Source organism: Phyllostomus discolor, chromosome 9, assembly GCF_004126475.2.
Source record: "Phyllostomus discolor isolate MPI-MPIP mPhyDis1 chromosome 9, mPhyDis1.pri.v3, whole genome shotgun sequence".
Taxonomy (NCBI): Eukaryota; Metazoa; Chordata; class Mammalia; order Chiroptera; family Phyllostomidae; genus Phyllostomus; species Phyllostomus discolor.
In genome coordinates this window covers 101,680,993-101,704,229 of record NC_040911.2, presented here as the reverse complement: position 1 = coordinate 101,704,229, position 23,237 = coordinate 101,680,993, and the positions used below count along the sequence as shown (strand labels likewise).

General features: G+C 57.0%; 1 protein-coding gene across 1 annotated transcript; it reads right to left on the bottom strand.

Moving 5' to 3' along the window:
* Nucleotides 1–18,454: 18,454 nt before the first annotated feature.
* MC3R (melanocortin 3 receptor) lies at nt 18,455–19,408 on the bottom strand. The gene has a single exon (XM_028523634.2). It carries the CDS (start codon nt 19,391–19,393, stop codon nt 18,455–18,457), a length of 939 nt encoding a protein of 312 aa, XP_028379435.1. The 5' UTR covers nt 19,394–19,408.
* Between the last annotated feature and the right edge of the window lie 3,829 nt (nt 19,409–23,237).

Genomic DNA, 23,237 nt, shown 5'->3' with positions numbered 1-23,237 from the left:
AAAACATCCCAACCCTCTTAACGTTTCAGCGGCACGGAGCGGCGCATTTGGTCTCTCAGGCAACCAACAAGCTAGATTCCATTTCCAGGTAAAAAAAAAAAATGTGAGTGTTCTTCTGGGAAGGCTTGAATTTAATGCGCACGTACAGCGGGGACCTTATCTCTCAGCCTCAAGTCTACGGCAGATGGCTGGAGAGGCAGACAGGCTCAGAAGATGGGGGTTGGGTAGTTTGGGTCCAAAACCAGCCTGAGCCGACTCCCATGGGGAGTGCCCCGTGGGGAGGACGGGCCCTGACCAGCCCCTCCTCCTCCCTGCCTTTGCTCTCCTGTGGGTGCCTCCTATTGGCCAAGCCGAAGGGGGCTTGGCTGGGACAGTCCCAGGCCACCAGTGAGAAGGGGCTGGGAACAGATGGACAGAGTGACCAGGCCAGGGCCCGAGTGCCGTCACTGCGAAGTCCATGGAGCCACCAAACGCCAAGACAAACCCTCATTTCCCGGGCCGAGAGTTCCTCGTTGTCTTGGCAGAACGTGGTGAGGTGGCTCAGGCAGCCCCCGGCTGCTAGGCCTCCCTCGGTTCCCGGCACCATCAGCTGTGTCGCCGGGATCTCTGCTAAAGCCGGGTGGTGGTTCCCCCTTCTAAAGCTGCGGGGTCTCTTATGTGTCCACAGCCACGTGGCTCTCCTTCACTGCCACAGCCACGTGGTCCTCTCTGCACAGTGGCCGAGGGAGTCCCCACTCTGCCAGGGCCCCAGCTGCGTGGTCCTCCCCCATGGCTGCGAGGAGGGGGGGTCGCCACTCTGCCAAAGCCGAGTGGTGAGTCTCTCTCACAGGGCCATGGGAGTCCCCACTCTGGCAAAGCCGCGTGGTTCTCCCCCCAGTGGCTGCTGCATCTGGGTTTAAATCCCTGCACCAATCTTCCTCTGCAGCCCCATTTCCGACTCCTCCCACGATTGGCTACACCTGCCAGCACTCCCATATCCTTCCAGCTTTACTGGGCTGCCATCGTGGGTCTGGGCAGGTGTGGCCCCATGTCATGGAGCCAGCCTTCTCCAAGCTCCCACGCAGGCACTGTAACTCGGGGGAGTTACCCCCCAGTTATGTCTTGGTGGGGAAGTTACTTCTATCCCCCTGGCTCAGAGCATGGCCACAGCTATTTAACATATCTATGCAACCAGGTAAAGGTTATAGACGTGTTAAATGACCACACCAGAGGTTAGCTGCAAAGCTGTTGCTGTGCAAAACAGCTCTCCGTGTTCCTGCTCCGTGTGTCCCTTCCCCCAACCCACACCTGTGTGTGTGGGGGCGGGGGGTGAGAACATCCTAATATTTCCTGAACACCTTGAGTTCTGGACCCCATTCCAAATCCCTATTTGGGGTCCCCCTCTTGGCTGCACCCTGTTACACTTACCCCCTCTACCTGTGGCTTTGCTGTTGATTAGAACTCAGGCTCAAATGACAGTAAAGCCCAGTGTGTAAGCCCTTCTGGCCTCTGTGTGTGCGGGCCTGCTTGCAAAGAGCAAGCGGGAAGGGACAGTGCAGTCCTGTTCGTGACCATCGGGACAGAGAGGGCGGTACACCGGGATGTAGCAGACCGGGCGTCTAAGCCAAAGCCTGTCCTCACGCTTACCTGTGGCTGGCAGCTGTGGGCCTGAGGACCGGTTCCAGAAGGGTGGAGGCTTTGTCTCCTGGGACACACAGGTGGGCGTGCCTTCCTCATCCTCGGGGCGAGTGGCACCGGTTGCTGGGACATTGCCCTGCCCGAGTCCCTGCTTCTCTCGTCTGCCTCCAGGGACGAGAGGGTCTTTTCTTCAATAAACAAGCCTCTTGCGCAGCAGAAATGGCAGGCAGGGCAGAGCACGGGCGTCCATCCCGGCCGAATCCTTGGAGCAAAGCGGAGGGGAGCAGCACCAGAACGGGCTCTGCGGGGACCTTGTAGCTGGAACCGGCCACTGCAGAGGCGGCCGTCACCTGGGGCCACCTGCAAGGGGCGGGTGGGGCGTGGATCCCGGGGTTCCCTCCTCCTCGTCCCCCCTTTTCTCCCCACCCTCCTCCCCCTTGCTGTCCAGGCCGGTGCTGCGGGAAGTGTGGGGCTCCACCCTGGGAGTGCCCAATAATCAATACACCCGCACTCTGTGTTCAATCATCAAACACCTCGGAGGGAAAGCGGCCTGGGAGATCAGTGGGTGGTGCAGAGAGCTGTGGGTTTTGATAAAGGGATCTGAGGCCATATTTGGCTCACTGGGCTCTTAGGAAAGGAGGAAGAGGTTCCCTGGTTTGCCGGGGTGATGGTCAGGGACAGTGATATCTGGGGGGAGTTCTTACTACTCTTTTTATGGGGGGTTTTGTGAGCCCAGAACAAACACGTAGGCTGCAAGTTTAAATAGTTCACACATTGGAGTTAAAACTAGGAAGGATGTGGATCCTGTCTGAGCCTCATGAAAATCCCGTAACGTGGATGCAGCAGGTGCGACCCTGTTTCACCGAGGACGGAATGAAGACCCGCAGGGGCCGAAGAAGGGGCCGCCAAGAACGTGCCCCGGTCGGCCGGCGTGAGGTACAAGGGCTGGGTCAAGAGCTGCCGGGCCCGGGCTCGGCTCCGGTCTGCTCTGCTTTGCGCCTCTCCAGCCCCGCGGGCGGAACCACGCCGCTGCGCGCGACTCCGCTTCCATCCATCGATCCGTGTTGGAGAGACGGGGCTGCCGTGAGGAGCTCGAACGAGGTGGCCGCTGAGGAGCTGCTGGAGCCCAGGCACGCCCCCTGGTGGCGGGGTCTGGGGCCCGGGGCAGGGTGCAGGCCAGGAGCGTCCACAGATGTCCGCACGCCACCCTGAGGGTATTTCCAAAAACTGTGAATCCCCTCCCACGTTTTGAGGTTGATATTCAAACTTTAAAATGTATTTTATTTATTTATTTTTAGAGACAGTAAGGGAGGGAGAAAGAGAGAGAGAAGGAAACATCAATGTGTGGTTGCCTCATATGTGGCCCCCACTGGGGACCTGGCCCGCAACCCAGGCATGTGCCCTGACTGGGAATTGAACCTGCGATGCTTTGGTTTGCAGCCTGAGCTCAATCCACTGAGCTACGCCAGCCAGGGTCTCTTTGTTTAAGTTTTAATAGCTGCAAAGATGATAACTTCTGGCATGGCATAAATATTGATGTTTAAAGGTGAAAAGTGTTACATGCTTAAGAGATTGTATCCCGTGGAATATAAACACTGCAACGATTTGATACCTACCATTGTTCATTTAAAAATGGATGAAAAAATAATTTAAAATTTTACGTGGTTCCCATTTTCGCCCTTGAACTTACCATTTCTTTTTTATTTCCACACAGACTTTTATTCTCATAAAATGTTTTGATGCTGCAGAAGCATTTCTTGGTTGTTTTTGTCATGGTTCTCTGCAAGAAAACACACACATATATGCTTTGCATATGTGCATATATGCAAAAAATGCGGTTTCCTGGTATCCTAAGGCTTTTAGGGCTTAACATTTTTTTCCAGATTGAACTTGCCATTTAATTAGTATTAATATAATTTATCCACATAATGTAAATTGATTCTAAAAAAGGGAAATAATTACTGAGCATTAGGAGTAACGTTCTATCGGACTGCATCTCTTAGTAAGAGGAGCAGGGTTTTAAAAGGCTGTTCGAGAAGAGGACATTACTAATTACCATAATGATACAGGGGGCAGCATTCATCCTGCTCTCATTTTTAATGTTTTCTAGACGTAAGTCCTGAGCAACTGCGACAACACGGGAGTAAATTGATAGACACGAAACAGGCTTGCCAGAGCAACGCCACTCAATTATTTAAAGTCCTCCGAGTCACGTGCTAAAAACCCCAAGGCGATTTGTCAGAAGATTGATTTTCAATGATCTGGGAGCCCGCAGCTCAATGAGGCCCGGCCGTCATACTGATGACAGCGAAGAACTGGAAGCTACTGGACTCGGGGAAAGACGTGTCCCCAGACTTCAGGGTGGGCCCCGTTCCTCAACAGTCGCCCCCCTGTTTGAGCCGGTCCTCTGGTGCGCCCCCCCCCGCCCCCCCCCCCCCCCCCCCGATGTCTGGGTGTGACGCCGCACGGGAAGTCCCGGGTGGGGAGAGGGGCGCTTTTCTTCTGCAGAGTGGGAGGCGGGGGAAAGAAAGGGTGGGGGACGCCCTCTGCCCTTTGGGCTGGGACTTGTTCTTTGGCACTGCCCTCTCTGCGGTCCGAGCCCCCTGGGGTGGGAGCGGGCCAGTGACCAGCCAGAATTCGGTAACAGCGCCCGTTCTGACGGTGTGTGCGTCTGGGCTGGCTCCCTCTCCTGATGCACGTGGGCGGGCACGGGCGCTGCTCCGCGATGTCTGCCTCTCGTCCATTTCTGCACCCGCGGGAGGGCAGCGTGCCTCTGTCGTGGTGACGTTAGCCACGGTCACGTGACTTGCTTTGGCCAATGAAATGTGAGCAGACGTCCGGGTTGTCACTCAGAGCGGGGAGCACTCCTTAACAGTTGTAGAGTCCTGCACGGGGGGGGTGGGTGGCCAGCACCCGGCGGGGCAGCCCCGGGAGGTCTGGGTCCTCAGAGGGGCTGCCACTGCCCTGGATGTGGGGGGACTCTGGTCGTTGATGGAGTGAATTTCTGAGGTGTGACGCCGCCGTGAATTTGGGGTTGGTGGTTTCTGCCGCGGAACCCGGCATGCCGTGGCTTATGCAGCAAGTGGCGTGGTTTTGCCTCCCAGGAGTGGATTTCCACTTTCTGTGTACAATAATTATGTGCACTTCTAAAGCGATGGCCTTAGAGATGGGGAGGCAGTTGTAGGACAAGTCGTAGACCCATCCGGTAATCCCCCGTGAAGGCAAAGCAGAAACACCTGGAATTTGGGGGAGGCAGGTGTGATGCTGTGCCATGACGGGGCACGTCCGAGATCGTGGCCACTTAATCCGGCGGTTCGGATTCACAGACAAGGAAAACCCCAAGTCAAAGGTGAACAGTTAAGCAATTTACTAAGCAAGAGCAAAGAGAAAGCAAGAATCGAGAGCACGCATCACCAGGCAGGAAAAACACCCACACAGACACTGGGAAGTCCCAGAGGCAGCCGCACTCGGGGTTCACCTGGGAGCAGTTCCGAGGGGAGTGTCCTTCCCTCGGGTGGGATTCCACAGTCTCCCTTTGGGGGCTCTGCTTAAATGGGGTTTAGACAAAAGTGGCTACGTGCCCAGAGCCTTTTGTGACTCGACTGACCAACTGTTCCCTCCGGGAGAATGGCCGGTTCTTCCCCAAGGGCACGATCAGTGCTCACAGGTACTGAGTGAGAAATGGTGCTTCGTCTTCCGTGGAGAAGGGCTAGTTCTCCCCGGGGGAGAGCACACCTATATTTCATTCTTACAATAAAAGGTCATGGCTTGGGCATAAACACGGAGGATCCTCAATACTTCTGGAACCCGTCAGATGTCTGAAATGCATGAGCTGTCTTTGGCTTGCTTCCGTGGGCTGTGCTCGAGCTAGAGGCAGGTTTCCCGCAGGGAGAAGAGCCACGCAGTCAGGTTTAAGGTCTGAGGAAGGGCTGGAAGCTGCAGGGGCGCTCTGGTGTAATGGGGTTTTATCAAAAATCCTGCGGAGGAGGTTTAGATGGATGGACATAAATATAAATCTCCCCCTCCGGGCAGATGCTTGCAGACCCACACCCACTGGGGTCTTCTATCATCCCTACGAAATTGTGCTTGATGTCGTTTCCCCACCTACGCCTGCATGCCGGGGGAGACCGATCTTTGGGAGGGCGGCCTCCCCGTGTCAGGATGCAGGAGCTGGGCGTGACCGTGGAGATGCCTGGCAGCTCGTTGGGTCAGAAAGCGAAGATTTGCCCATACTCCCTGGACATGGGCAAGGTGGGGAAATTGTTTACAAAACGATCTTCGAGGGTCCCTGCTCTTCTCTCCTTTGCCCCCCTGTCGTTGTCTTGGGTGAGTCATTCCTGCTCGCACCAGTCTTAGCCGGGCGGCCCTAGGTCATTTTTTTACATAATATTTGCAAACCATTTCTGTGATTGTGGCTCCTGGCCACGCTCCGACTCAGAGTCCTGCTACAGCCGAGCCTCGCGGGAAGACACGCCCGTCATGGAAGCGGGCACGGTCAAGGCTGGGCTGCAAATGATGCCCTCAGTCACTGCGGCCCCGGCGACAGGGAGGCTAATCACGTGTCTTTTATAGTTCCCTTCGTCTTTGTGGAATTAAAGAGCAATAACGTATATATGCTCGTCAGAATGTTCAAATATCGCTCACACGTGCAAAAAACAAAAAGTGCAAGTTTTCTGACCTCCTCCCTCCCCGCCCTCCCCAGCCTGTAGATGTGACCGCCCTGAACTACGTGGTTGCGTTCTTCTAGGTCTTTCTGCAGGAACGCACACATTTTAGTGACTTTGTGGGTTACAGCTGTGTTCTCCCTAAAGTAATACATAGTCGATGTGGAAGATATACAGAAGCATTTCTTTTAAAACAGGCACATTCCCAACTTTTTAAGCTATCTATTTACATGTAAAAAAATTGATATCATGAAATGGTTCTATGGACTGTAATACTTCCCTCGCCCTTTTTCAGAAAAGGACACGTGGACTTATTTCACCCGAGGTGGCACAGCGGGCAGGTGACCGAATACCCAGGTCTGTCCACCCTTGGAGCCCATGTCCCGGACACGCACCGTGCTGCTTGCAGCTGTGGTTCACTCCATGAAAGGGCCGAGAGCTGCAGGTCATAAATACTAAGGCAGCCGGAGGTGTCGGTCGCCTGTGCCTGGTGCAGTCCCCGCAGGCCTCCTGCAGGAGGGGACCCTGTCACCGAAAGTCCGTTCTTAATTGAGAAGGAGGAGGGGTCCGTCATTCCCAGTCCCCAGTCCCCACCCCCGGGGTTCCTGGGAGGCTCAGCCGGTCTGAGGGCGAGCGCCCTTTGGTTTTCAAGGCGGATTTGGTTTTGTGCTCCCTCCCTCCCTCCAGAAGGAGTCACGTGCTAACAAGCAGGATTTTCACCTCCCATGAGGGTGCACGTGCCGATAATTACAGATAGAAATGCTGTTTAAACAGGGCCTTTGTCGGAACGCACCGCCTGCCACCGCCTTCCCGGGCACACAGAGCACTCCGTCCCTGCGTTTTGTTTTCGATGTGAAGCGACACCTGGGGGCGGCTGTGTGAGTCACCGACTCGCCCCTCGCAGGGTCTGGAGCCACGAGAGGGCCCGGAGCGGGTGTGTTTTTAAACTCAGCGCCTCTCGTGGAGGAGAGCTGCTGGGGACATCCGTCTGCACCGTGGGGTCTGTCTGTCCGGGAACGGTCAGGTCCTTGTCAGTGGCGTTTGTCCTCCTGCCTTCCCCCACGGTGGGGCTCAGCCCGGGTCCTGCAGTGTGGGGACCCCACAGGTCAGGGTGCAGGGAGGTCTGGATGCAGAGCCGGGCACCATGTACTGCGGTGGCCCTGGAAATTTCCAGAAGCTCTCAGGGCCTCAGTTGTCTCACTGAAGGTGACAGAACTGTGCAGAACTGGGGGGCAAGGTGGGGAAACACGCCTACAAAGCTTCTAGCACAGTGCCTGGGGGAGTCCCGTTCATCTCCCGCCCTTTATGTGACCGCAGTTGCCGCATCCCTGGTTTTGGGCTGTTGTTCGGCGGCCCTGCTGAGCCAGTTCCAGATGCCCTGTCCCTGGGCCCCCAGGCCCTCCTGGAAGACAGGCAGGCGGAGGGGTCTCACTCTTTCCTTGCGGGGTAGCAGCCGCCCCCCATCTACTTGGTTCCATGGACCCCTCACCCCTTCAGCAGTTTTGACCGAGTGCCTGTTCTGGGAATCGGAGGGGCACAGGGCTGCTGGGTCTGGAATTGGGGGCTGTACCAGCTAGGGGTCCTGGTCCTGGGCTGGGGACGTTCCGTTTCCCTCCCGGATGCCTCCCTCTCTCCCCCTGCCTGCTGCTCCGACCCCCTCGCTGGCTCCCCATGGCTTTCTGGCCTCAGATAGGGCCCAGCCACTGGGCTCTGGGAGAGAGAGGTGTGAGGTTGGGGCTGTGGGGTTTCCTGGCCGCCCCCCCCCCCCCACCCGGAAGGCCATAGCCCTTTTATAAAATTCTTAAATCCTTACCCGAGGATATGTTCATTGATTTTAGAGAGACAGAAGAAGGGGGAAAGAGCGAGCGAGAAGGTCAGAAACATCGATTGGTTGCCTCCTGCATGTACCCCGACCGGGGATCAAACCCATAACCCACTGGTGTGCGGGATGACGCTCCAACCAGCTGAGCCGCCCGGCCAGGGCAAACTCCAACTCTTCTCTTCGGGTTCAGGCCCTTGAGTTGCTGCACGACCCCAGCGCTTTGGAACACGTTGCACCTCTGCGAATACACGCTGCTCGAATGGTCTCCCCTTGAGTAGAGGTGTGTCTGCCTTCCCCAGGGGTCCGACCCCGTCGCGGACAGGAAGGATTACCCGCCCCAGTAAGGTTTCTTTCCCGCACGGCACCCACAGTGAAGTCTCCCGAGGGGTGAGCCCCAGCTCAAGGTCTCTCCCCCGTGATTACATCCGAAAGGACTTTTTCCAGTATGAGTTCTCTGATGAGCAAGGGGGCATTTCTTCTGAAGGGTTCCCGCTGCGACGGCATTCGCAAGGCCTCCTCCCCGGCACGACTGTCACCTCACGACACCCTAACGAGACGAGACTTCTGCCACAGGCTTTCCCGTTCGACTGAGCTCCTAGGGCTTCTCATGACTTTCCCCCCCACCCCCCTTGGGTAAGAGAGGAGCTGGCACGGAGGTGTGCTTTCCCCTCTCAGAGTCACTGCTTTCACGGTGGCTGTCTCCACCAGAGGCTTTAATGAGCGTGATGGGGTTTGACGGCCGACGGAGGGCTTGCACGTGGCACCGACATCCCCCAGGTTTCCGCCCCGCGCCCACGGGTGGTGGCAGAGCCATTTTCCATCCGTGTGACCGTCAGGGGGGGCTTGGTCCTCGTGCGGTTGCTCCCAGGAACAACCAAGCCTAGACCACTCTGTGCTGAGTCACGCCGGTGGCCGTGTTCTTTCTTGGAGAAGTGAGTTTGGAGGCGAGGCCTTTCGGAGTCTTCCTGGGAGAGCGCAGAACCCAGAGCACGCGCGGCCGGCTCCCCCGGAGTCGTGGCTCCACCGTGGACCCTCACACAGTCTCTCCTGCTGTCGGGAGTGGCACCGTCTGAGACGTCGTCCTTCCTTCCTTGGGCATAGGGGCCAAGGGAAGATTCAGGCCCCCCCACGCTGAGAGACCTCCTGGGGGCCTGGGCTCCGTCCTGCAGTCCCGTTGCGGGTCTTGGGGCGGAGGGCTCCGCTCTGCAGCCGGTCTGCTGCCCTGGCCTCTGGGTCACTGTGTCTCCTACCAGGCGGGGACCCGCACCCCTCGGCCCTGAGCCCAGTGGAGGGGTGTCCCTGCAGCCCGTCCCGTCCCAGCCTGTCCCCTCCCCAGGGCACGCGGGGCTGGCCTGCAGTGAGGCCGGACGAAAGGGGGCCCTTATGTAACTATGCTTTTCCTTACTGCAGATGATAGCGTTGTTGTTAAACTCTCCACTGCTAAACACCACGGCTTCTCTCGTCTGCATCTTCCAGTAATGGCTCCTTCACAGTCCGCCCAGGCGCCGTCTCCCCGAAGCCCTTCCGTCCTTCACTCGCTAGCTGGCCCCAAAGCCCACGCGCCGGTTCTAGGTTTTGGCACAGAAGCCTTGGACTTCCACGTGCCGTTTTGGGCCACGATCCCCTCTCCTGCAGGAGAGGGTCGGGGGGTGTGTGCCTGCCTGGGGTGTGGCTGCCCCCCTGTGCAGCAGGCACAGGGCGTGGGGAGGGAGGTGGCCCCACTCAGAGCAGCTTTGAACCACTCAAGCCACTGGGGACAGGACTTTGCGGGCTCTTCTGATGGCGACAAATGGCTCGTGTGACAGCGTCCTGGGGTAGGACAGCCTGTCCTTGGGTTTGCAGGAGAATGTGTAATTATGAAGATATTTTCCCCAGGCAGCCACAGTCACTTCTTATCCCATTTAATTCAATTAATTTTTTTTTGGATGTACCGAACAGCTCATCATTATCCAGTGATGGACATGTAAAGCCAGACAGACTGTGGCCTTTTTCTGTTCCGGAGTTTAGCTGGGTGCACTGGGAGAGGCCTGGACACTCTATCAAAACCGCTCTTAGGCCTTCAGCAAACTTGTTAGGCTGTGAGGTCTGGGCATTTTCTTTTTCAGAAGAAATGCTAGTTTTTTTTTTTTCTTTTGGAAATGGTTTCAACTTCCAAATCCTCTAACACTTTGTTTTTTACTGTGGAGTGCTTGAGGGGTCTTTCCCCACAGCCTGACTGCGGCGCCCCGTTCTTGGGTTGTTATGGAGACGGCCCTGGCGTCCGGCTCTGCGGGGCTGGGCGCTCCTCTGGGCTTTGCACCGTCCGGCTGTGTGGCTCTGGCTGAGGGACCGGCCTCTCTGAGCCTCAGTCTGAGCATCGTGGAATGAGAATGATTTCTGTGTGGTTCTCAGGAGGAAGTAAAATGACTCCGTGGACGCAGATGTGCGTGGGATGTGAGTGATTGGCAGAGCCCGCTCCTGGGGGGTGTGGCCATTCCGGGTGCTGTCTTGGATGATGCTGAGTCAGTGGGCGGTGGGCTCAAGGCCTGAGTGCCCCCCCCGGTCCCATAGCACAAGCCCCTTACAGAGAATGACAAATGCTTCCTGGAACAGGGGACAGTGTTCAGGCCCTCGGTGGCTGGTTCTCAGCTCTTGGGTCATTAAGAGAGTGGCCACCGACGAGTGGCCTGTCTCTGGCGTGGTCTCGTACCCACTTGGTGCCTCAGTTTCCTTACTGGTAAGAGGGGCGTCATGAACAGGTTCCACTCCCAAGGGCGTGACGGGTACGAAACGAGCAGGGAGGTAGATGGGTCAGCACGTTTCAAGCACGCGGGCGCAGGGCCCAGGACGCACCGCGTCAGCATCGCTTCCCTTCCCTGCCGTGACTGCCGCTGGGTGCCGTGGTCCCCGGCCTCCCCCCAACACAGGGCAGGGGCGTCAGAAACCGGGACCATCGGCACCAACAGCCCCTCCGGGGCCAAGTGCCCCACCTGGGCAGCCTGGGGGCTCAGGACCCGCACAGGGAAAACTCTTCAGAGGCTTTTGTTCTTGGAGGTTCTCTGAGCTGTGCCAACACGAGGTGAGGGGGGTCCCTTGCTCGGGGGGTGGGGGGAAACCAGACAGTAGGGTTTGTCTTGGACTTCTCGAGGCTGCCGGACCTTTGCAACGTGGAGTTTGGGGGAAGGAGGGCCTCCTGGCACAAGAGGCCACGGAGCCTTCTGGAAGGAAAAAGGTTAATGGACACAATGGCCTCCCCTGAGGTTTACCTTGATGTCCTGCCGTGTGCGTGGGTTGGGGCTCCCGCAAAGATCTCAGAGCAGGAAAGAAAGACACCCAGGGAATGAGAGAGCTGCGGGGGCAGGGCTTCCAGAGTTAACAAAGGACAGCGTGTCTCATTTAAGGCACCCCGCCTGTGCCCTGCGCAGAGTAGGTGACGGATGATTATTTATCATAAACATGTCCCGCTCAGCGTTTGGGATATACTGATGTTGAAAAAGGGTAGGCTGTGTACCCGAGACTCACACGGAACTGGACACCCGCTCCTTCACCCCTCAGCCTGTCTGATACCGAGTCGGGCGTGGAAACTGCCCGGGGTGCAGGTTGCTGAAGGGGAGGCCGAGCTGGGGGTCCGTGTGCAGGGACTGAGCAGCCGAGTGAGGGTGAGGGGTTGCTAGAGTTTTAAAAGTTAAGAAATCGTAGCCCTGGCTGGCATAGCTCAGTGGATTGAGCGCGGGCTGTGAACCAAAGTGTCGCAGGTTCGATTCCCAGTCAGGGCACATGCCTGGGTTGTAGGCCACGACCCCCAGCAACCGCACATTGATGTTTCTCTCTCTCTCTCTCTCTCTTTCTCCTTCCCTTCCCTCTCTGAAAATAAATAAATAAAATCTTTAAAAAAAGTTAAGATATCGTGTACTTCTATTTCTTGTCTGCCACGTAACACGCCGCCGCTTGATGCGCTCCGGGAAGCGCCGGGGCCCGGGACAACCGAGGCTGTTCCTGGGTGCGGCGAGCCCAAGGACGAGCCAGACCAAGGACGAGCCAGATCGCGGGGGAGATGCAAGCCACTTGGTAAACTGGCTCACGTAAGCCCCTGAACACCAGGAATGAAGAACCAGACCACCCGGCTTGCAGAGCCACTGCTGAGTCCAGGGCGAAGTGTCTTTTCTGTCGTGTACATTTGTGGTTTTGCACAGAATCTTTGAAAATACTTTCAGTAGTTTAAAATGGATGTTGATGAAGGTGTACCTAAAAATGACCAGGTGTAGGTACTTGAAGGGAAGCCAAAGAAGCCCCCAAGGCAAGCCTGTCGCAGGGCCGTGTGGGGAGGACTTGGGGCAGGGTGGTGGGGTGACCGAGTCTGCCCACCTAATTTCAGAAGCGGCCCCAGTCCTTTTGCGTGGGAACCCCTCTCCCTCTATCACGGGCCGCGTGGCTTGGGTGTGGCTGGCGCCCAGCCCTGGGGCAGGAATGTCACCCCGGCCCCAGCGATTGGCTCAGAGGTTGGCGTCTGACGGCAGTTCGTGGCTGGAGTTTGCTTTCTTCTCTTTTGGGCAGTGGGATGTGGGATGTGGGACTCTGTTGGGAATGCCAGGCTGGTTTTCCACTGGAGTCGGGAAGTCGGTAGAAGTCTCATACTACTGAGTCCCCCACGTGAAAAAAAAACCTGCCCGAGAAAGGAGCCGAAGGAGAGGAAATGAGTGTCAAGAGACAGACAGTTCTGCCCTGGCTGGTGCGGCTCAGTGGATTGAGCACCGGCCTGAGAACCAAGGGGTCGCTGGTTTGATTCCCAGTCAGGGCACATGCTTGGGTTGCGGGCCAGGTCCCCAGTAGGGGGCACTGGAGAGGCAACCACACATGGATGTTTCTCTCCCTCTCTTCCTTCTCTTCTCACTAAAAATAAATAAATAAATAAATAAATAAAATCTTAAAAAAAAGAGAGAGACAGAGATTTCTGACCGTATCGTTTCCCCCACCCCCGTACAGTTGGAACCAACAGAGAACACTGCCAGGGTCTGTTTGTAAGGTCCGCCGGTGCTCTCTGAAGCATCTAGGGAAATGAGCTGATTACTCAGGGATTTCATGGGAAGTGCGTTTTCTTGGCCTCAGCGACGTACACCATCGGCCGCCTGTGCCCTTCCCGTCCACCGCTGGCTCTGGGGGCAGACGTGTGCTCTGTGTGGCCTGTGAGCATGGCCAAAAGCAAAGCTTGAAAGAACCTTTCAGTGTACCTATTACAGTTCCATCAAAGAGTGCACCAATAACAAAGCTTAATGAATTTTCACGAGTGGGTTGAGAAATAAAATGCTTTCAACCCCCAGAGAGCCGCCGTCATGCCCAAGAGGAGAATTTAATTATGAAGGAGAATCCCCGTGCGGTGCCTGTCGGGTTTCCGCTCGGCGTATGACAATTTGCATCCGCCACGCAGCGGGTGAAGACTCGGGATTCAAAGACAGGTCAGTCTGACCGTGGAGACTGGGAAACGCCATCGGACAGGAACTCTAAAAGTCAAGGTTTTCCTGCGCCTCCGTGTGCTCGCTCACAGACTCCTGGGCCGGGGGTCCCTGCTGACATTTGTTGGATAAAATGTCACTGCCTTAGCCGGCCCTACTGAGTTCTAGTGATCGGATCTCCCCTGGGAAGTCCCTCCACACTCCCCCTTCCCGATCCATCCTCCTCCTCCACAGCTGGACTCGGAGCCCCCACGCTCCCTCCTGCCCCAGGGTCCTCGCACCCCCTGTGTCCTCTGCTGCCTGAGGCCCAGCTCCCCAGGACTGGCTCCTTCTTGTCCTTTAAGCTGCAGCCCCGTCCTCGGAGACACCCTCCCCGACCACTCTCTCTAAAGAGAGGCACCCAGGGCAGGGAGCGCCCCGTCTGCCTGGCCGTGTGTGTCCACTCAGCCGGCAGCCGGGAGAACAGGGAGAGATGTTAACAGAAAAATGGAAGAAAGTGGCGCGTTTCCTGTGGGGAAGTCAATGGGGCCGGGGAGCTTTGCTGGAGGTCATTCAAGGCCAAGGGGGATGGGTGTTGCTGGAGGCTATGGCGCTGCACCTCAGTGGGGCAGCTTTGTGGATAACCTGGGGCTACGGGGTCCCCCATAGTTCAGGTCGCAGCTCTGTGTCTCACCACCGAGTAGCCCGGCCAAGATGCCCAACCTCCTGCCCACCCCAGGGCCCTTCTCTCCAGCACAAGACGTTAGGGGTGCCTACCTCCCAGGGTCTGAGTGAGAATCCAGGGAGTGGATGAACACATCTAAGTCCTTCGCAGAATGTCTGGCACATGGTAACCCCATATAATGTCCCCGTATAATAATATTATTATTTATTTTTATGGATTTGGTTCCCACCTAAGTGTTTGTAGACAAGGAAAGTTCAGTTCTTTCTTTCTGAAAAATATTTTGTTTATTTATTTTTAGAGAGAGGGGATGGGAGGAAGAGAAGGAGAGAAACATCAATGTGTGGTTGCCTCTCGAGTGCCCCCTACTGGGGACCTGGCCTACAACCCAGGCCTGTGCCCCGACTGGGAATTGAACGGGTGATCCTTTGGTTCTCAGGCTGGTGCTCAATCCACTGAGCCACACCAGCCAGGGCATAAGGTCAAGTTCTTCGGTGGCAAGTTTCACTTTTGTTCTGCATTTCGCCATCTGGTTCCTCCCAATTTCTAGATTTCTGTTGGCTCTTGCTGGCCTGGCGTTCATGGCAGGCCCTTGGTATCCTGACGGGCAATGGCAATGGCAAAGGAACTTGTACTCTAGTGTGTTAGTGGCATCACTTGTCCAGTAAGTGCATATGTCTATATTTTCTTACTGACCAGTTTGCCACGCTAGGGACTCCTTTCTGGTGGGAGAAGATTGATGATAATGAAGCAGATTCATGAGGAAAAATAAAGGAGCAACAAGATTTGTGACGAAATAGTACTTTATGTGAGGGACCGGGTGGTCTTTAGAAAGAGTGGTCCAGGAGGGCGTCTCTGAGGATGAGGCTGGAGCTTGAAGGGGAGGAAGGTATCGGGAAGATACGGCTTCAGGTAGAGGACACGGCAGGTGCAAGGGCCCTGGGGCAGGAGTGAGCGTGGGGGCTTTGAGTCCCATGGTGGGGAAGGGGGATGCGTGGGGAAGGGGGCGGGTATTGAGGATTTCCCAGAGCAGCTCAGATCCTTTCAGCTTTGTAGGGCCGGGTAAGGAAGGGACCCTTTATTCAAAGCTGAGGAAGAGTCCTGAGGAGTATGACGAGATCTGCTTTATGGTTACGCCAAGTGACACAGGCCAGGCGGTGAGGGACAAACACCATATGATTTCACCTTGAACTGGAACACAATCCACAAAAGAGAAGAGCAAACAAAACATAATGAGAGTCACTGAAATTAGGGACAATCTAACAGTAGCCAGAGGGGAGCGGGGAGGGGACAGACCGAGGGGGAGGGTGGAAGCAAGGGAGGGAGGTGGGTTTGGGGGGGGTGGGGGAGAAAACACAGACACTGTAACTGAACAACAGTAAAATAATTTACATTAAACAAAAATGAAACAGTGGCCAGCAGGCTGCTGTGTGGAGAATGGATTTCAGGGGCGGTGAGCCTGCGTGAGTGTCTCCAGCCAAGGAGGCTCGAGCGTGTTGGAGCCCCCCCTCCCTGTTCGACAGGCTTGAGCTCAGAAGCTCGGTTTGCATCAGGACAATAGGCAGAGATTTCTGGAGACCCCGGGAATCCACGCTGCGGTGACTCTGCCTTGGGGAAAAGGGCGGAGGAGAGGGAATGCAACCTAACACGGGCATGAACATTGTCACGTGCTTTTATTCCCCCAATGAAGCATTTTCACGCTGACCGTCCCGCCGCTTCCAACACTGTGTGGGAGGTGGCCGGGGAGGAGGCAGTGCCGGCCCACTGGGCAGGGCTGTTCCCTCTCCGAGAGGGATGCATTCCCGGGGCCACCTGGACTTTGGGAAAGGGTATCAGCAAGTCAGATGATGGGTTGCGCTTCTTGGTTTGTATGACGTCTCTGTGGAACCCTGCTGGGAACATCTGGACCCGTGAGCTGTAGAATTACACCCTGATGTTTCCCTGCACAGTGGCCCACACCTCCGATGTCACTGGGTCACGGCCCCCGTGTCCAAACTGCTTCCGCGAGATGCGCTAGGGCATCGGGGTTGGACTTGGGAGTGCGGTTTGGGCAGCTCGAGTCCGAGTCTCTGCTTCCCCACTTGGTGCTGAGTTTTCACAGACGGGGCCTTCACCTCGCTAAGTTGCAGACGTCTCGTCCTGAAGATAAGGGTGAGACTAGTATCCGTCTCACAGGGTTACAGCGAGGCTCAGAGGACCAAACACCCAGTAGTCGTCAGCACAGTTCCCGGCCTGGGGGCAGCTCTCTGTGCAGACGCACACGCAGGCGAGACTCTCGGCTTCGTGTTATGCTCATTTGAAAGTCCTCTCTGCCCTCTCTGTCCCAAAGGGGGTCCCCAGGCAGCAGCCACACTCCTTGGGAGACTGGCATAGTCAGAAATGCGGAACCTTAGCCTCCACGCCAGACCGGCCACATTGGATTGTGCGCTTGAGCAAGATCCCGGGAGATTCTGGTGGGCGCTTTGCACTTGGAAGTGCTCTCCAAGCCAACACGCGTAGAGGAAGGGGCGTCGGACCAGGTTGCATTACGGAAACCTGCTGGCAGGTCACGTTGGTGCAGAAAGACATCAGCCGCAGGACACAGAGGGTGCAGCGACCCTGACTGGGCGGGCATTCTCGGACAGCTGTGTAAGCCCCCGGGACTGGGTTTCTCCATCTGCAAAGTGACTCACCTGTTTTGGAGGTTCGTTGAGAGAATAATTGAAATAATGTGGAGGCTGATATCAAAGGGTGAAAAAATAAGTTATTTTTATCTTGTTTACACAGAAACAGGACGTCATAACACCTACAGCTGTTAGTGTAATTGTCAAAGAATCCGACTCCCCATTTCCCACATTTGCTCTCTCAGTGGCAATGGACAAGACCTATTATTTGGTGCCTCGATTAAAATAATGGAGAGTAGCAGTAGCCCAGGAACCGGTATTTTCAGAACCTAAATGGGGGTGTTTTGTAGTTTGGCTAAAAGGCACGACCCTAGAAAAGACCAGCATGGTGGCAGTGGGGGTGTTCGTGCCACTTACCAAACAGTCGGACTTGCAGGGCCACCTATGATTGTGCAGAAGCCGCCAGGGTGCCTCTAGGGGCTGTATTTTAACGTCACACAGTCAGCAGCCACAGAAGCCTTTTATTTATCTCCAAACATGTCCAAGCAAGAAACAAATGACATTGTTCACATCAGCAGGGAGTCAAGGACAATAAAACCCGCCATGCATTCCAGCGCAAGAAAAACACAGAAGTGTACACCAGAGCCACAGCACAGTAGAAGAATCCACGGCTCAGGGGGAGGGGGACAGCCAGAAAGCACAGCGGGGCGTGTTCCGGGGCAGGAAAGGGTCTCGTGGTCACACACAACATGCAGTGCTCCATGGTGCTAGCCAGCCAGTCTTGCCCTGTGCGTGCGGGAACGAGTTGCTGTCCTTGATAAGGTATAGACATTGATACCAGGATCACCCCAACTTTAATACCATGTCGAGACAAAGGAGCAGTAAACACCTGAGTTTCCTTTTCTAGATAACGCTTTAGGAAATCGTGGGACAGAGACACAGTCGTAATGAGCAAGAGCAGAGCTTCCGAGAAAGTCACTCGTGTCCCCACGATTTCTCAAGCAACCTGCACCTACAGTGAAGCAACCTCTTGAGACACAGCCCCTCCCATCCACGCTGCTGTTTTTCAGGGGGCGGCTGGTGAGGGGTGCGGGGGTACACAGAGCGACCGACAGCACAGCACAGCTTCTTTAACAAGGAGTTCACTGCGCGGGGGACAGTGCTGTGCTGTAAATAGGATAATAGAGCAGACACTCAAGGCTCTCACGAAACAAGGGCAAAGCCGTCCGAGCAGCTGGCAGCTGGGGGTGGAGGGTTGTGAAAGCTTTGCCTGGGAGAACTCTGAATCACCCTCCGGTCAGTGAGAATCCTTGCGTGTGGTCCCAGCCGGAGCACACAGATGTAGTAGGATGTGGGCCGTGAAAATCCTGGGCGCCTGGGAGTGAGTGCAGCCTGCGTCCAGCAGCCTCCCCCGGTCGGGGGCTGTGGGGGAAATTGGAGTTTGTGACTCACCCTCATTGGGATCCTTCCGGAGAGCCTGCTGCACACCACTTCCCTTTAGGAGGCTTTGCGAGCTCAGGACCAAAGGCTGCTCACAGGTTGGCACCTGGTGGTTCCCCCTCTCTCCTTCTCTCTAAACACCTTGGCTGGAGGGAGGGTCCCACGTGAGCAGACCCATTCCCACCACCGCGCCCCCAGCGTCGCGTCCTGCCCCAAGTTCACGGCCCCCAGCAGCCGCACAGAATCTCCCGGAAGGTGTCCCTGAGCTCCGGGCTGCGGAAGGCGTAGATGAGGGGGTCCAGGACGGCGTTGCACGTGACGAGCACCAGGTAGACGTCGAAGTGGGCGGAGTAGCAGACGCAGGGGGGGTTGGCGGGGCAGGCGATGATGAGCACCAGGTGGACGAAGAAGGGTGCCCAGCAGACCACGAAGACGCCCGGCAGGATGGTGACGGTGCCGGCCCCCTTGAGGCAGGAGCGCGGCGGCGGGGCGGCCCTGGCGGCGGCGGGCGGCAGGGCCGCGATGCGCTGCCCGTGCAGCCGGGCGAACAGCAGCATGTGCAGGTAGAGGGCGGCCGTGAGCAGCAGCATGGCGAAGAACAGCGTGACGAGGCACACGATGACCATCTTGCTCTCGGAGTAGACGCCGCAGCCCGCCCAGACGGCCACGACCAGGGCGCGCGCCCTCCCCGCCGTCACGATGCTGTGGTAGCGGAGCGCGTAGAAGATGGTCACGTACCTGTCCAGGGCGATGGCCAGGAGGTTGCAGATGGACGCCACCAGGGAGATGCAGATCATGGAGTCGAAGACGTCGTCCACCTGCTGCAGGAGCTGGTCCCCGAAGACCAGGGCCTCGCTGTTGACCCCGGCGATCACGGCGGTCTCCAGCACATTGGACACGCTCACCAGCATGTCGGCCGCGGCCAGGCTGCACAGGAACAGGTACATGGGGGAGTGCAGGCTGCTGTTGCAGGCCACGGCCAGGATGACCAGGGCGTCCTCCAGCAGGCTGACCACGCCCAGCACCAGGAAGGCCTCGGGCTGGATGAAGACCTGCTCGCAGCCGCCGCTGTGGGTGCCCGGGCCGGGGGCCGGGAGGTGCTCCGAGCCGTCGGGCAGCGTGGGCTGGGCAGGCGGTGGGCAGCACGAGGTGTTCATGGCTGACAGGTGGGCAGTGCTGGGCCACGGCACCTGCGGGGCCACCAGGTGCTGGTGCTGCTGCTCTCGGGAAAGGAGAGGATCCCCTGCAGATACCTCCTGCTGTGGGTGCTGGTCCAGTGCACACTTGGGTTTGCCCCCCCAGAATGAAAGGATGGGGGGAGAGAGACACAGACAGACGGACATACGGAGGGAGAGAGAGAGAGAGAGAGGGTCAGTCAGCAGGGGGACACACAGAGGACTTGGCCCTGCCTCTCCGAGGCCAGCCGCTTTATACTCACTCCGTCCTGCTGCCTTCCTCCTCCTCTCTGCCCCTCACCTGCCGCCCCCTCCCCCATCCCCACCTGGGAACCGAGAGCCCGCCACCGGTTGCTGCAGTTACGGCTCTTTTCACAGCAAGACAGGGGACGTGGTACCTCGTGGTGGGAGTGAGGGGAGGACACTCAGTGTTCCGGCCCTGGCTGCAGGCGAGCGACTCCTACTTCATCTCCAGCGCAGCGAAGGGACCGCTGCGTGCCCACCCCAAGCGCCGCCTGACTGACGGCGGGTACCAGCTCCCGGCTCAGGCGGCGGGATCGGAAAGCAGGCTGGTGCCCCCTGCTGGCCAGACTGCGCCTCTGTTGGCCGGCTCTTCCGAGCCGTTGGTCCTGGAAACTGCGGAGGGATCCGTTCATCCATTTACTCCTTCTGTCGTTCATTTTTCAAATAAACATTTCCTGAGCACCTACTATGTGTCAGGTCTCTGCTGTGTGCTTTATATTGTGGTGAGCAAGGCAGACATGCCGCGCCTGTATTCCCCTAGGCTCAGAGTCTGGGGTGGGAGACGAGAAATCAGAGAATTGTCTTTCAGGGGGATACATGCTTGGATCGGAAGGCGTGGGGGATGGTGGGGGATGGTGGGGGATGGTGGGGGATGGAGAGGGAGCCCTGGCTTGAGTGGTCAAGGGAAGTTCCTGGGGGCAGGAGCATCGAAGGTTTGAGTCTGAGGAAGAAGAGGCCGCCCAGTGGTGAGGAAGGGGCTGGGGTAGGAGGGAGAAGGCGGTGGTTCCTAATGCCGCCCGTGGGAGCCGTCCGTAGGATGGGGGTGCAGGGGTCCCGCCTGGCCTCCAGGATAAGAGACGCCCAGGGCGAGGACCGGCACAAGTGAGGACTGACACCCAGGGCGAGGACCGGCACAAGTGTGTGTGCAGGCTTGCCAGGTGAGCAGGGGCACAGCCAGGGTGTGGAGCTGTTGAAAAGGAAGCTTGGTGTTTCTGGGGAAACTGGAGTGGTTTGGCCTGGCTAGAGCGTGGACCCGGGAGACACAATGTGAGAAGTCAGGCTGCAAAGTGTTTTTTTCCCCCCTTTTCTTAAGGTGAGAAGTACCTTTGCAAAAAAGGATGGTGTCAGCCTTCTGTGGGAGTTCAGACCGTGTCCTGAACGTGGTGGGGGGCTGTGGACCAAAGGGCTTTGGGCAGGGCAGGGCTGAGGTCCGTCTGCCTTTGCAGAGACTCCTGGTTGCAGGTGGGGGCTGGATGGGAAGGGGAGGAGCGAGGAGCCTGGAGGCCAGGGCTGCGCGGACCCAGAGCCAGACGGCGGTGCCCTGAAGCGGGGAGGCGGCCGTGGGGCCCCGGGAGGGGCAGACCGTGAGTGTGTGGGAGGTGGCAGCCTCCGTGGGTCTGGGACTGCGGGAAAGGGAACGCGGGGACACGCCCCCACCTCCTCCTCGAGCACCAGGCAGGATGGAGGCGATCTTTGAGCCGGAGAATGTGCAAGGCAGACTTCAGCGGTTGGCCGGAACACGGCAGGTTTAATGCCGCACACGGGGTCACACAGAGCCTGGCACCTGCACGCGAGCACACGCACCCCCACACACACTCCAGGTGGGCTAAGGCGCCATCTAATTATCACCGAACTCTGTATGCCAGTGTGCGTGAGTGACTAGGAGATACAAGACATGTGCACAGGGAAGTAGAGGGACATTTAAGCTATTTATAAAACACTGGAGTGGAGAGATCTTAGCAAGATGGGCAGCCCCAGATCCGGTGCGGACAAAAGCCCTGTGAGCCAAGTCAAAGACAAGCAGGAAGAAACCTTTGCCGCAGGCCAAAGTTACTGCCCCCATAGAGAACCAACACTTTCGCATTAATAGGACAAGGATGGATTACCTCCTAGATAATGGGGCAACAGATGTGGCTGGAAGTCCACTGAACAGGAACTGCAAGTGGTTGATAAACACGAAAAGATGTTCAGCCTTTGGGGGAGTCAGGGAAGTGGAAATCAGATCGAGACTTCGGTACCATTTCTCTAGTTTGATTGACAAGGATTCAGAAGGTGTGGGATGCAGGAGAGAATGTGGGGGGAAGAGCACCCTCAGGCACTCCCGGTGTTTGTGATGAGTCTCACCACCTAGCGGGGTCCCCTGCCGTGAAAACCGTGCTGGGCGGGGAGCTCCGTCTACACACCGAAGGGCGGGAGAAATGCCACTTCTGTTCCTTTGCAACAGAGTGACTTCCGATGCTAAACCGGCCGCCTTCCAGGTCGGGGAACTAAAAGACAGTCTTAATCCGTTTGGGGCTTCTCCTGCCCCCTCCCCTGCTGGGCCATCTCCAGCAGTGTCTTGATGGGATGTTGGTCTGTGGTTTCGGGGTACGGGTCTTACCCAGACCACACTGCTGATTGGGTGTCTTCCCCGCTCTGTGGGTGGGGCATGCTGAGCCGGGACATCTCCCTCTGCCCCCAGCCCCGGATTCTGTGCATCCTGTTCAGAGAGCAGGTGGGGCTTGGCGCTTCACACCTGGGTCTCAGAGCCCTGTCCTTGCCAGTGAGGGTTGGTTTGGTCTCTCTAAACACAACTCCCACTTACCTGGGGGAGCCGCACAGGTGCGGGATGAATCTTAACGGGATGAACTGGCTTTATTAATAACAACCGCCAGACAGACGGTCTGGTCCGTGTTTACTGTATGTTGTTGGCACGTGTGGGGGTGTCCAGTCTGCATCTCTTACGATAAACTGCAACATCCTAAGCGATGATCCACCTGGATGTTCTCTCTGCCACCAAAGCTCCGCCCTGGCATGCTTCTTGTGTCTTTCAAGACCCGGCTCAAATGTGAGCCATTTTTTATAGCTGTCCTCAGACTTCACTCAGCAGTTCATGCCTCCTCCTCCACTCACCCCGACAGGGGGGTTCATCGCTCCTCCCTCACTCTCGAGACTTGCAGAATGCCACATCTTTAGAGGTCACACCCCAGGCCCATGGAGGGGGGCAGCATTGTCCAGAGGACAATTAGAAACAATTAGACTCTGTCATCGATCTTAACTGTTTTTCAGGAGGCACTGCCTCTGCTGCCTCCGCGGCCCCCCGCCCAGAAAGCCCCTAGCAATGGATCGAAAATGCTTTAAACGAACACAATAAAGGGATTTGCTTTTTGTCCCGCACAATGGAAATTTCAGGGGGGGTTCCAGAGTTAGATACATCTAGATTCAAGGCTCAATGACTGTAACAAGGACCTGGGTGGCATTAGCTCCCGCTGCCATAGCAAAATACCATAGACTGGATGGCTTAAACGATGAAAATTTTTTGTGACACTTTCTGGTGGCTGGAAAGTCTAAGATGAAGGTCTGGCAGGGTTCGTGTGCTGGCGAGAGCTTTCTCCCCGGCTCGCCGGTGTGGGTCCTCGCTGTGTCCTCCCACAGAGAGCCAGCTGCCTGCAACTTCAGACCTGCGGGGCCTGAATTCAAGTCCAATAGATGCCAGACTCCCGGATCACCTCTCCCCGCATCTGATTGGACAGGGCACACACGCCTGAGCCAATGGGCTGTGGGCAGGGAAAGGCAGTGCCTGGATTGGCCAGGGCTGAGCCAC